Here is a 13,565-nt window from a genome sequence, read left to right as displayed (position 1 = left end):
GATGTTATCAATTGGTTCAAATGGAAAGATTATGCCTTGAGCCCATAAAAAACCAAGAGATGCCTAGTTTTAAAAAAAAAAAAAAAAAAAAAAAACAACTATCAAAATGGGTGAAAATAACCGTATCCCCCAATTCAGTTATGATTAACATGATTCATTTTTCTTCAGTAGGAATGTCAACTATAGACAAAAGCTGAAACTCAAGAGGTTTTGGAAAATCAGAAACTTCTCTCCAAAAGAGAAATATCTGGGGGTGCCTATTATGCTATCAAGGAAAAGTCCGATGACTTTGACTACCGGTAGACAAGATTCATACTAAGATAAAAGGTTGGAAAGCTAAGGTGTTGTCCCAAGCTGGGAGAACAACTCTTATCCAAGCAGTGGCTCAGACCATACCTCTATATGCTATGTCAACTTATCTGCTCCCTGTGGCAACTTGCAATAAGATTGACAGAGCATGTAGGGATTTCTGGTGGTCTGGGAAAGAACAAACTAAAAGTGTCCATACCAAAGGGTGGGACTCTCTCTGTCAACCAAAAAAAGTTGGAGGTTTGGGATTAAGGAAGGCTAGGGATATGAATATGGCTATCCTTGCAAAGCTGCCATGGAAGGTCAAGCATCGATGTTTAGATCCTTATGGACAAGAACCTTGTTCAAAGATATATGGAAAGAAATGGATGGGAGATGTAGCCAAACCCCCGACAAAGCCTCCTACTTTTGAAAGGCATACACAAAGCATTCAATGCCATTAGTGGGGGCTTAATATGGGGATTGGGAATGGGAAACAATTTCTCACGATCAAAGACCCATGGCTAAAATATAAGAATCAACCGCCCGAAAGAACGGGGTGGAAACCCCTAGTCTACAGAACAAGGTTGTCTCGGAGCTTTTCTTGAATGATAAAAGTGGGTGGGATGAAACTAAGATAAGGAATCATTTTGATCCTTACGAGCAACCACATTCTAAATATCAAAGTTAGACTGAAAGCAAACCTTCGGCCGACAAGATGAAGTGGAATAGGGACAAGTATGGGCAACTAAAGCTAAATCAAATATAGGTTCCTTAAACCGAGGATGAGGTGGGTCAAAGTTCAAGTTGCAACCCCACTCCCTCACCCAGTGTGTGGAAATCCCCATTACCGACTTTTATTCAGATGTTCATATGGAAGCTATACATGCATATGCTTCCAATGGGGAGACCCATAGAAAAGAAAGATAAAAGGGAATTATCATGCCCATTTTGCTTAAGGAGTTGAAAACAAGTTAACATCTGTTCTTCACTTGTGAATGGACAAGAACAGTATGGTATGGTTCTATACTAGTTATGACACCAAAGATCTCCCTATAAGACGAGATTGGATAGGTCGATCTTGTGGGAGTTTTTATTTGGGATACACATGGCCTTTATCCTATATCACATATGGACCTCGTAAATGAGCTCAAATTTGAGAAACGAGAAAGGCTAACAGAGAATTTCAGAAGCAAGACCCGAGCCCGGACAAGTGCTACAAGGCCTTCAGAGAAGAACATCTCAACCCTACTACTCCTAACTCAACCATTCTTAAACATAGTTTTGAGGAACTTTTTCCTATTATTCCAAATGATAGCATTATAATAAGCTTTGATGCTTTTTCCACGTGGGAATTGGGATGGGCAAGGGGAGTCAAGATGCAAATGATGATGATGGATGCATCATTAAAATTGTTGTAAGAAGATTTAAAACCATCGGGCGGTGATCTTTGGTGGAAGCAAATTAAGTCGGTTTTTCGGCAAGAAAACTGGGAAGCCACATTTTGTGTGTATAGGCGATAACAAGGAGGTGATGGGGCACTACAAGGACACCTATGTCGATGGGAATGGGAAGCCATGACAAAATATATTATCTCTCTAGTACCTGTTAGTAACTCTGTAGAGTTTAAATGGATTAGTAGGGATTTCAATGGGGATCTGAGAAAAAAAAAGCTTGGGCCTATCGCCAGCCCAGGACTAGGTAACTCGATCTTCCGAATTGTATGGTTGCTACAAACTGTGTTCCTGTATGGCTGTGAGGGGGGTTGCTTAAGTTTGATATATATAAATAGTATGAATTGCATAAAAAAAAAAAAAAACATGATTCATTTCTTTTTGTGTGTTTTTTTTAATATTGGCTTAAATTATTTATACCCACTAACAAAATACTAAACACACCCATTCTACTAAAACTTAGGCATAGGCAAACATAACCTTGCTCATAGAGACATAACATAGACTAGCACGTAGTAACTAATTAGAATAACTGCATAACAATGGGGAGTGGAGAATAAGTGAGAAGAGAGCACAATTATTGAGAAAAAATAGGGGAATGCTTTGAGTTTGGGGAAGAAAAAAAGAGAGGATAAATTACAGAGATCCCCACCCTCTATGGCCAAAAAACTGTTCGTTCTGCTCATTCGACTATAGACTTTTGGTATTTTTTACAAGACCTCTAGTTCTTAGTTATTTGTAAGCTAGTTCGGCTGACTCCAAAATTCCAAAATTATTTAGCATTGATTTCCTAAGTAACTACAATTAGACCTCATCAATTGGTTCAAATGGACAGATTATGCCTTGAGCCCATAAAATACCAAAAAAAAAAAAAAAACACTATATAGTACTATCAAAATGGGTGAAAGTAACCGTATCCCCCCATTTCAGTTCTTGAGGTGGGTGACAATATTTTACCCGTTTTCTCTCTGTGATGAGAATTGACATTCCATCCAAAGCAATTCACCTGCCTTTTAAGCCCGCCACTCTAATTTATTCATTGTTTCTGATTCTGGCGCCAATCTCGAATAATTGAAATGAGAAATTCTGGCGCCAATCTCATCATCTCATTTGTTTTCCTTGTCCAATTATTTCCCGCCACAGTCTTCTCTATCAGGTAACCACAGCTCAAATTCTTCCACTTGTTATTGATTAGAAACCATCTTTATAGTGTTTTTGGGTGTTGCAATACATTTTTTTACCTTAAAGAATTGATTTTTATGCTAACAATCTATTATTTTGAACTTGTCTTGTTTGAATTTCATGTTGGTTAGGATGGATGTCAAAATTCAAAAGAAACAGGCTTGTAGAAATACGGTTCAAGGAAGATATCTACTGTCTGACGATAATGGTTGGGGCAATATTCTCCACACTTCAAATTTTTACATTTCTTATTATTGTTCATGCTTTATGAGTGGTTGGAAGATGCATGGACATGCTATCTACTGAAAACTTCTCTCTTAGCTTCCTGCGTTTTTATGGTGTAGTATTGGATAAGTAGACAAAGGTCTAAGATGCACACACACTACACTTTCCTGTCTGGATAACTATTCTGATTGAGACAACAGTGACAAAAGGAATCTTGTAGACATATCTAGGCATTTCTGTAGTTATAAAGTTGGTTAGGCTTGTTGTTTGACAGTTTTCGAAAGGGAAGTTTGGGTTAGACAGGGTAATAACATACTTCTCCAATTATACTTCATACCCGATCCATGTTGCTAAATGATCAGCTACACCGTATAAGTTTATGTGCATATGGATTACCTAAATAGTAAGCTATTCCAAGTTATATCCGAATGGGTTTGTTTACACTTCATAATGTATCTTTAGATTTCTTTCTATGATGTTGACACCGTAGTTTTGGGAGGGCATAACTGTGAATTGCTTATCTGATAGTTGCTTTCTTTGGTGTGTAATCATATTCTTAACGAGTTACTGCTTAAATATAGAGCACTTGTGTATTGCAGGCCATGTATGCAATGCTCTATCTGTGGATCACTGGTCCCGCTGCTGCCCTGAGACTGGAAAGAAGTTTTCTTGTCAGTGAGTTATACTTTAAGACATCATATCTGTTAATGCTCAAATTGCTGAAATGTTAAGTAGTTATAGAACATTTCTTTTTGTCTTTTCTTGTAGAGGATGTAACCTTGTTTCACAGTGCTGCACTTCATATGAGTATTGTGTTTCCTGCTGCCTTAATCCAGCTCAGGTATTCATGAAAGCATTATATGTTAAATAAGTTATATTCTTGGACTTTTAAAATAGCCGTTTGTTCTTGTTGCAGACTCACAAGGAGCTTGCATTGAAGGTTAAGGTAGCCAAGCCAGTGACTGCAGGTGACTCTTTGATTTCTTCCTCTTCTACATGTTTTACTGGGGTTTAGATTTGGCGTCAGGGAAATCAGTCTGAGATACTATGTGGTCCATTGTAGTAGGAAGTAGTCATATGAAGCTTATAAATGAGATGGAAAACTCATGTGACAAATAATTTTGATGTTGAGCTCTCTTAACTGTGACTGATCTAGTAGTAGTTGGCTGAGCATTTAAAACTAGGACTTCCATTTTCATAAGTAGATGTTTGGGTATTTTTTTTAATCATATTGTTACTGTATAAGAGCTTTACCAGTTACAACTTGAATGTCGCATCTCGCATCCATACGGATCTTTATCTTGCAGGCACTTATGCAAGTGTTTTTGATTTTTGTGCTGGAAGATGCCGTCATAGTTCTGAGAGTGTGGTATGTAATCTTCCATGGGTCTATTTGTCATTTATTTTTCCTTCATGGGTTTCCTTTCTCATCTTTGTGATGTAGATTGTCAAATGGGTTTATTGCATTCTGTTAGTTACACACGAATTAGTTGTGTAACGAAAGAATAATATTTAATTAACTGTGTCCCAGTGTCCTACTTCATATAGGTCGCTGTGTCGGACACCGACACTTGTATCCGTGTCAATGTGATATAGTCTGACACATATTTTAATATTTAGTGACTTGCATTTAGGTGGTGTGATCATAATATATGTCTAGGGATTATGCCATCATTGACCTTTGTATTTGAGGTGTTTCACCTTTGTCATGTCTGAGCTTATTCAGATGTCTAATATTGTAATATGGCTCCCAGCCTCCCATTCCCTAACTGTTCTAGGGTCTTAACCATCCAACCAAATCTACCACCTCGTCTTTGATTATTCTGGCAACAACTTTAGTTGTTTTTGTAGAAATGTGCATAGAAATAGTGGTATATGTATCCCACTTTCAGAAATTTGTAGTCTTTTGTACTTGTTGGAATTTTGGACTATTGTCACTGGAACAAGTATATCACAGATTGGAAGTTAAGGACTTGTGGTAATTGGATGCTGGAAAAAGCAGACTTATACTAGGTTCCCATAATTATGTCTAGCTCAATTTTTTATTTTCTACTGTACTATCTTAAACAAAATTTACTTTCAGGTTCACGAGAATGCTTATATTAGCGAGTTCCACCACTGCTATTCTCTGCCATCAAATTTTTCTGGTGAGTCACGATAAAGAGCTATCTCAATAGTAACTATATGCCATTGTAATGAAAGTCTTGCAATCTGCTAAATATTTGCATAGTTATCAGTGGTTCATATGTTCTTCAGCAAATAAAAGAAAGCATTGTTATTTCCATTTGCCATTTTTTGTCATTTTAAAAATTAGCTCATAAAAATGTACTTGATATCTTAAACTTTCATTTGTGTATGTATTTATTTATGTATTCATTTTGCTTATCGAAAAAAAAAGAAGATTTATTTTATTTTTATTTTTTATTCACTTAAAAGCTTTGTGGTTTCTCACTGGTACTGGGAATCGAGTATCTTAGTTGTTAAATAATTTCTTTGCTCATTGGACAGGGACGTCAAATACCCATTTGGAAGCAAGATTGTCTGGAATAACTGTTCTTGTTGGGAGGTTAGAGTTTTTAAAATTTTCCTTCTTAATGTCCCGCAGAATTTTTGTACTTATCTTTGTTGTCATTGACATGGAACTAGGCAAGGAGAATCCTGTGATTCTGTTTGCAAGTCGAAGGGGCAGTCATGTGTTCCTGGCAAGCTTGTGGTGCTGAATAAATGTGAACTGTAAGCTCCCCCTCTCTGCTTTCTGTTTAGTTCACTGGGCAGAAGTCATTTTATTTCTTGTGTCTAGTACTGTCCATGTGAAAAGGTATCACTATTTATTTAACTTTCATGTTATGTAATTTAAGCTAAACAGTCATACCAGCAGCAAGTTGTAGACACATGCAAATATAAATTTATTCCTTGCATCATATATGGGAATTGGTATTTTTCTGGCTGGGTAAAAAGACATAAGTTTATAGTTCCTCATTTCTATATTGTCATCATTAATAAGTTCCAGAACAGCCGATCATGGCAATTGTGAGTCCTGACCATCTTTTTATTTATATGGATAATTAGCACATTTTTTTAAGTAAATTTTTCTTTTTGGGGCTGTATTTTGACTCTCCAAGTAGTAGTGGATTTTATGTTACCCGCACTTTTGTTTATTTTTGTTCTTTTTGTTTTTGTTTCTGTTTACAGCATGCAGAGATATATGAGCTGCAAAGGGGAGTGTTTGGCTAGCATTGGAGCAGATCAACCGGCTGAAGTCGTGGAGGATGCTCCATTGCATTTGGTAAGGCTTTCTTCTCTTCTAAACTTCAGTAGTTGACTGTGGTTCTTTATAAATACCAGATGTGTGTAGTTATTGTATTATTGACATGGGAAAAAAGGGCTTGTACGGGGGAAAATGTTGTGCATAGAAACTTTTGGGGCTGTAGAATTGATGCTTCAGTAGAAATTGCTCATTCAACTGTCTCTCACTTATCTATTTGGATATTGTTTTCAGCATCCAGGGGCATGCTTGTACACTCGAACACAAGCTGTACTTTGTTGTGAAGGTTCACATCGGCATACAAGGAGACTGTGCCCTTGCGCATAAATAGGTGATACATTTCATTTTTAACTTGTAAGTTTTAATTCCTTTGTACTTTTCGAATTGTTGTTATACAATAGTATTTTTTTCTCAGTTAGAATGAGTTCCTGGAATTAAAAAGGCATATTTTAGTGAGCATAGTGAATGCTTTCTTACAATTCCGTGATTTTCAAAGTTTGAAAATTTTCATCTATAGACACTAATGATTTTTATTTTTATTTTATTTAAATATGATCTTTAGATAAGATGTATCTCTAAAATAAGTCACATTATTATATTCTTAGTCACATAACTTGCTCTTAATATTCTAAATATTGCATTACAGGAAAAAATAGGATAAATGCCTCAACAATCACAGGGACTGCGTATTCATAGCAGCTATGACAAAGAAAGCAACCTTGTAGTCTGCCATAGTTTTTCAATCATTCGTTCTTGGGGGTGTGCACTTATAAGAAAATACGATTTGCGTAATTATTGTAAGATTGGAGATACCTAATGTTGTGGAGAGTTGTTCTTGTATTTGCGTAATTATTGTAAATTGACTTCTTTCTTTAACATGTAAACCTATGATTATACTGAGATTAGTATGGTGTAATCATACATAATTAGTTGGTTCTTACTTTTTAGTTTTTCTGTAATCAGCTATATTTGTTCATTTGATATGTACTTGGTAAGCCAGTGATGCAGATGCGACTATCTGAGCAATTTCAAGGAAATGATGCTGATAGCAGATACCCATAATTGGAACAATTCAAAGTGAACCATCTGATCTTACTGAGAATGCATGCTTCATATATTTATCATAATTATATCCACGTTCCTGGAAAAATAAGGTAGATTACACAGATCCTACACTTCAATTTCCCTGAAAAAATTTCCAAACAATTTATGTTACAGCATCGACAATTATCCACAGTTTCTTGCAACTCTCACTGGACAGAAGCTATTGTAGATTTTGGTCAGAAGAGTCTCAGGAAGAAAATTGGAAAACAATCAGACTTCATATTGAATGAACCAAATCAACTAATCCCAAGCTCTATTTACTGTTTTATTTGTTTTTGTTGGGTATGATGCTGCATTTCAAAAGCTGTAATCTGTGTTGAAAAGATTGTTGCTGAAGGGCTTAGAGCTCTTCCTCAATTCCTCAACCACTCCAACTTCTTTTGCTCCATCAGCTGTTTGCTCTTCAGCCACAGATTCAAAAGCTGGATGGTATAGAATGCTTCTAAGTAGCTGTGTTCCTCTTAGAGCGTTTGTTAGTGGAAGGTGTCCTTCAGGTGTGTCATCTTTCAATTCCCACATGAACTCATTTGGAAATGCTTTGTAATTATATTGCACAACTTCAGTATCAAGCAGCTTCATCCACCCAACCTTTTGAAAAAACAAGCTGAAGTCTTCCTTTTCCTTCTCATAGATTCTCTTTTGTACACTGTATCCAAACTTGTTATCACTGTATTGCCTCCAAAGCTTATCAATAGCCTGGAGGTCAGCTTCTGAGATGAATTGAACTTCAGAAAAGAAGACGTAACCACGCTTCACAGCAGCTTCTCCTACGAGTGCAATAAGGAGGCGACGTGTTTCTTCATCGGCTTGACGAAAGTCTTTGGAAGATAAGTGTTGTTCGAGGATGTCAAAAGTGAGAGTTGGTGTACTAGTAGTGGCAGCACTGGAAGAAGAAGTGGTGGTATATAGAGTGAAATGCGTGGGTGAAAGCTTGTGCATGAGAGAGGGAGTAGGAGTAGTAGAGTTGGGTTTGAGGAAAAGAGAAGAAGGAAGAGAGGAGGAAGAAGGGATGTCTGAAGAGTTGTGGTGTTTACGTATGGTGTGGTGGAGGGACTGAAGGTAATAAGTGGTGGCCATTGAGAGACAAAGGTAGAGAGTGAGGGCTGGAGATACTGAGAGACTGTTTTTTGTCTATTGTCTTGGAAAGTGGAGAAACGAGATAAAGAGATGGGGAAATTTAGTATGTCATCTAAACAAGTAGAGGGAAGCATTTTGATTGGCCACATTTAGGTAAGGCTGGATACTCCTCTCTCTATCTCAATTTTCAACCCAACCGTTCAAATATCTCATGAAAAGACTCTACTTGATGAAATGTTTCAAGTCAGTGTCATTTACAGTTTTCTCTGTGGTATGGAATACGGAAGCATTCTAGATGTTGCACCATTGCAGCCCCACTTATCACAAACTTACTTCTTCCAGTCATCCAGTGCTTTCTTTAAGACCAAATAATGCATCATCTCTATCAACTGCTTTGCCACTCAGTGATTTACATCTGACCTTTAGTTTTGGTTCCAATTATCAAATATCAATACATATATGAAAAGTCCACAAGGTTAAAAAAAATTACAAGTGGGTGCTTGACATTCGATATAGAAACTAGGTTCAATATATGCATTACACCACCTCGAGGAATCCCTCAAACAGTAAAATTTAAAGTTGGAAAAACAACAGCAGATGGCTGAATTAAATAGCAAATACATCGTCAATCATGCTGTATTCAGTAAAAACTGAAGTAAGCCTACATGCTATGTGAGTATACAGCTCATCAACTGTTGTATGTATCACGATCCTGCACAAGTATATTAAACCTGTAACGAATGGTGCTTGGAGGCGGATGGTACCATATATTCTTCACCATCAATGGGCCTGAGTTGAAGTGTGCAACAACCAATAATGAAGTACCATGGTGATCAGAAAGTACAATGCAATTGAGGTCTGCAGTCCGCGTTAAAGCCAAACACTGGTTCCTTTATTCAGTTTAAGATTTAAAACTAACTTCAAAGGTTCTCTGATCAATTCTGATTTTCGGTATTCAGAGACTATCCTCAATACTTAGAGAAGGCATGCATGACGCTGACAACCAGCTCAATCCTTGAAAGGAAAATGTTAAGCATCTTCCATGTCATTTTTTAAAGTTAACCTTACCGCTTGACTCCTTAGGCGCTCACATGCTCCATTTAGACTCCCATGGTCATGTAGACTGAATAGATCAAAAATAATGGAACTGAAAAGCAATATACAGGAAAGTGGAGAACCGGGTTCATCTCATAAGCCTTCATCATAGCTCTAGAGTTCTGTAAAAACAACAAAAGAAAAATGAGCAAAATTAGAGGTCTTTTATCGCTAGCAGGATTCAACCCGTAGTTTCAACAAACACCTACTATATTTCACACACTGAGTGAACAGAATGGAGAAAAGTAGATATTCATCTTTATAAATAACTTCGAGTGTAGATGAGGAAGCTGTCTCAACTCTAAAGTATGATAATTTGTGCAAATATCTTAAGGATGTCTTAAGTAGAGAACTAGAGACGCCGAACTGTATGGAAGAAATTCCCAAAGAGCAGGTAAATCTTTGGAGTGGGAATAAAAAAATTTAGTATTTATGCTGCATGCACATCAAGGATTCAACAGGTGTCCTATATTATATGATAAAGTATAATACTGGATGTGTCGTATATGTGGATTAATAGTTGTAATTCTCTCATGCTGAAGGTCGATGCCTAGACATCCTATCCTAACCATCGTATGGTTTACACTTTAACTTAAGAACGAAACTGTGGGCAATATGAGGAAAGAAAACAACAAGAAAATATTTCTGAAAATGATTGTGTGAAAAACTACTTATTAGGAAAAAGCAATTTTTTTAGGAACATAACTCCACAAACTAAAAACTATCATACACTGAGGTTGACTAATTTCTAACAAGTAACACCTGCTGATCCTCAATGAATTATACACCCGAAATTGAAGGTGAAATGAAAAATGAAAATAAAAAATAGAAGATGAAAAGAAATATGCAATCATAGGAGTAGAAGCCTTACCTTAAAATGTTTCCACATAATCAAGATGCAAGCAATAATTATAAGTTTTCTCGCCAAACGCTTATCATCAAAAAGCTTTGATCTTTTGCTTATTTTGTAATTGTCGTAGTAGTCATCTTCTTTCTTCCGCGATAGTGATAGATAGTGCTCTCTATATACTTCCCTTTCAGCAGCAAGTGATCCTATAAGGAAAATAGCTGGAAGGACCACAAAACAGAGGTGTGGAAGAACAATAACCATTATATCAGGATGGCCAATATATGCTGGTTTTTCCCTTTCACTAGAGCTATTTAAGGTCCAACCCTTGTAATTCATATGCCCCAAGTCCTGACCTTCAGTGAAAACTTGCCCAAGAAACCAAGGGAATGATATCAAATAGAGCAAGTAAATTAACAAACCAAGCCAAACAGGAAAAGGTGTGGATAACTCTGTTAGGAGCCACAGTAAACCACTTCTTAAACCTTTCTTGTTGCTAAAATCCTTGTATGAGTAAGGTTTCTTTGCACATGTGTGAAGTGCTTTTGAGATAAGAAGCATGGAGAAGAGAAACATAATAACAGACCACAGAATTGGGTAGTACAAGCTTGCCCATTGGCAACCCATAACCATGAATTCCTTCCACGTCCAACGGAGCTTTACGCTGATACCATTAATAGAAAATGGCCTTAGCTTGCTAATACTTAATCTCCCCATTATGTCAGTTGCTTCTATTTGGAGCCAGAACCTGTCGGGAGATGGATCCTCAAAGGCTCTCCAATTCCATGGGATAGTGTAGAGGTCGCCTCTAGTGGAGTTCTCAAGCTTTCTCATTGTCTCCTCCATGACTAAGTCGAGATTCCTATATTTTGAATCATATATCCTTGCCACAACTGACACAACCATCGACTTTGAGAATATCAGAGCTCTTACAGAATCATAAATCAATGAATTTGTAGACTGACACTTGTACTCATGGAGATGTGAAGATGTCAGCATGAAGCGTGAGTCAAGAGGAAATGTCGGAAGTATAATCATACTTTTTGTATCTTCTGTTCTGGAGTCAATATCCACAAATGAGATATGACCTGCATCGACAGCCAAGACCCTCATAATCCTACTCTTCCTCCAATCTCCCATCTCCCATTCCCAGAATTCTTTAACAGGTGAGACTCTAGGATGACAATCCTCCTTATCGAAATCACTTTGTGAAGATGTTTGGTGAATGTCTGACTGGAAGTATTTTTCTGATGACAAAAACTGATGACCTGAGTGATAGTGCCGCTTCAAATTCTTACCAAACCTAGTGTGGAGATGCCCACATAAGTAGGCTGATAGGGAATGGTTGAGAAAAACCTCTTTCAGAGTCTTACCAGATTCTGTGGCTGCTGTGAAGGAGAGAGGAAAATGACCAAAGGCAATCTTTGTTACTGGCTTAGTATGCTGGGAATCCCATTGTGACAGTTCATTTTCTATATCATTGAGTAATTGATCTGTTGGATGTCCAAAGAGATTAGTTGGCCCCCGCAGGCCTATGGCCATCGTGCTGTCAAATCCAACAAAGAGATGTTTCCGGCCACCCCTCTGCACTTGAAGTACACAAAATTAAGATGACGTGCTATGACACTAGAGAAAGAAAATGAATAGCAAGCAATGCTTGTCGAGTACAATGAACTTAAAGATAACGGATACTTTTGTCTTTAATCTACACGATGGGCATTTACCTCTAAAGTGATGCTATGGACATTTTTCCTTCTTCCTAGCATCCCATTAACACTATAAACTGAGAAGAAATCAAATGGGCCACCAACTACTGGTACTCCAAAGCTGTCATGGTTCCCTCTGAGGTCATAGAAGATTCTCTTGTCAAGACCACTTCTTTCAACAACATCTTCTACAACTTTCTGATATTCTTTCCACTCCTCCTCGTTTTGTTTCATCGTTAGTAAGTCTTTGCTCTTCCCATCTGGTAAGATTAAATACTTGAAAAACACTAGGTGATAAGAATTAATGTACAATATCAAGCTCTATGGTTGACAAAAGTGTTTATAATAGAATTAGTGTGGGTCAGTGTGTCACGCATTGCATATAACATTCTTCTTTGTAGTTTTTTTCTAATAATAATCCCATATGCATTCCTTTCTCTACAATGCGGCAATGCATACACACTAGCTTTTGACATGTCATTCAGAACTTGGAGAGATGGCATTACCATACTATCTTAACCAATCACCAATTTAAAAAACCCATGATTTACATCACAATGCAATAATCACCAGGTAAAATTAAACTCACCCCTTAAGAAATTCATCCTCAAACATCACCACATTCCTAAAACTAAGTGAAACAATAGCTTCAACAGCCTTTTCCCTTCTATTACCATGTATATAAGCAACTAGAGATTTTAAAAAATGGGAAAAGAATGAAACTTTATAGATTAAAACTTCATTTTGGGCAATCCAATGTGTTCAACTAAACAATTCCAAACTGGCCAATGCTTAGAAAATAAAGACAGGGTACCTGTAAGATCACCAGTGATGAAAACAAGAGAAGGATTGATCATAGAAAGAGTTGGGCCAACAAAACTCTGAAAATCAGAAGCTCTTTCAGGATGAAATACACTGAAATGAAGATCAGATAGCTGAACAACCCACACCACTGATGATAATGAACCATCACCATCCAAATTAATGATAGTTCTCGAATGAGTCTTCTCTTCATTGGTATTTATGAAGGGGTTGGAAGAGATTGCAGAATGCATTGATGATGAAAGGGAGTGAAGGAGAACAAGGAGAAGAACGAGGTCCTTCCTCATTTTCTTCTTCATTCTTTCATTCTTTCCAGCTTAAAGACATTTTAACCACTTGGAATTGGGCTTTGGAGGGGCTTAAAACTTTATCTGGGCTGATTTTTTTTTTTTTTTTAAACGTCCGGGGCTTGCCAAAACGTACTTATAGGTTCCAATTTAATTTACAAAATAAATTTAAACATTTAATTCTGAAAACGGATAAAATTGAATGACTTCACA

General features: G+C 37.1%; 3 protein-coding genes across 4 annotated transcripts; 1 reads left to right on the top strand and 2 right to left on the bottom strand.

Annotated features, from left to right (window-relative positions):
- The first annotated feature begins 2,655 nt into the window (after positions 1 to 2,655).
- On the top strand, positions 2,656 to 7,361 carry LOC147474121 (glycosyltransferase family protein). The gene is made up of 12 exons (XM_086586607.1): positions 2,656 to 2,898; positions 3,056 to 3,132; positions 3,749 to 3,824; positions 3,918 to 3,990; positions 4,066 to 4,117; positions 4,457 to 4,518; positions 5,233 to 5,296; positions 5,658 to 5,715; positions 5,796 to 5,882; positions 6,342 to 6,435; positions 6,649 to 6,768; positions 7,061 to 7,361. The coding sequence occupies exons 1-11, from the start codon at positions 2,819 to 2,821 to the stop codon at positions 6,739 to 6,741; spliced, it is 816 nt and encodes a 271-aa protein (XP_086442733.1). The 5' UTR covers positions 2,656 to 2,818; the 3' UTR covers positions 6,742 to 6,768; positions 7,061 to 7,361.
- Positions 7,362 to 7,506: 145 nt separating this feature from the next.
- Positions 7,507 to 8,675, bottom strand: GUN4 (protein GENOMES UNCOUPLED 4). Its single transcript, XM_086586609.1, has one exon. It carries the CDS (start codon positions 8,593 to 8,595, stop codon positions 7,816 to 7,818), a length of 780 nt encoding a protein of 259 aa, XP_086442735.1. The 5' UTR covers positions 8,596 to 8,675; the 3' UTR covers positions 7,507 to 7,815.
- Positions 8,676 to 9,071: 396 nt separating this feature from the next.
- LOC147474119 (Calcineurin-like metallo-phosphoesterase superfamily protein) lies at positions 9,072 to 13,392 on the bottom strand. Of its 2 annotated transcripts, none has more exons than XM_086586605.1 (4): positions 13,058 to 13,392; positions 12,262 to 12,503; positions 10,562 to 12,121; positions 9,072 to 9,812 (listed from the first exon to the last, which is right to left on the bottom strand). In XM_086586605.1, the coding sequence occupies exons 1-4, from the start codon at positions 13,362 to 13,364 to the stop codon at positions 9,696 to 9,698; spliced, it is 2,226 nt and encodes a 741-aa protein (XP_086442731.1). In that variant the 5' UTR covers positions 13,365 to 13,392; the 3' UTR covers positions 9,072 to 9,695. The 2 variants fall into 2 exon arrangements, with proteins under 2 accessions (XP_086442731.1, XP_086442732.1); XM_086586606.1 differs by having other exon boundaries at positions 12,262 to 12,519; positions 13,058 to 13,192.
- Between the last annotated feature and the right edge of the window lie 173 nt (positions 13,393 to 13,565).

The sequence above is a fragment of the Coptis chinensis genome, unplaced genomic scaffold, assembly GCF_015680905.1.
Source record: "Coptis chinensis isolate HL-2020 unplaced genomic scaffold, ASM1568090v1 utg1343_pilon_pilon, whole genome shotgun sequence".
Lineage (NCBI taxonomy): Eukaryota > Viridiplantae > Streptophyta > Magnoliopsida > Ranunculales > Ranunculaceae > Coptis > Coptis chinensis.
This window is presented reverse-complemented; position numbering and strand designations above follow the sequence as displayed.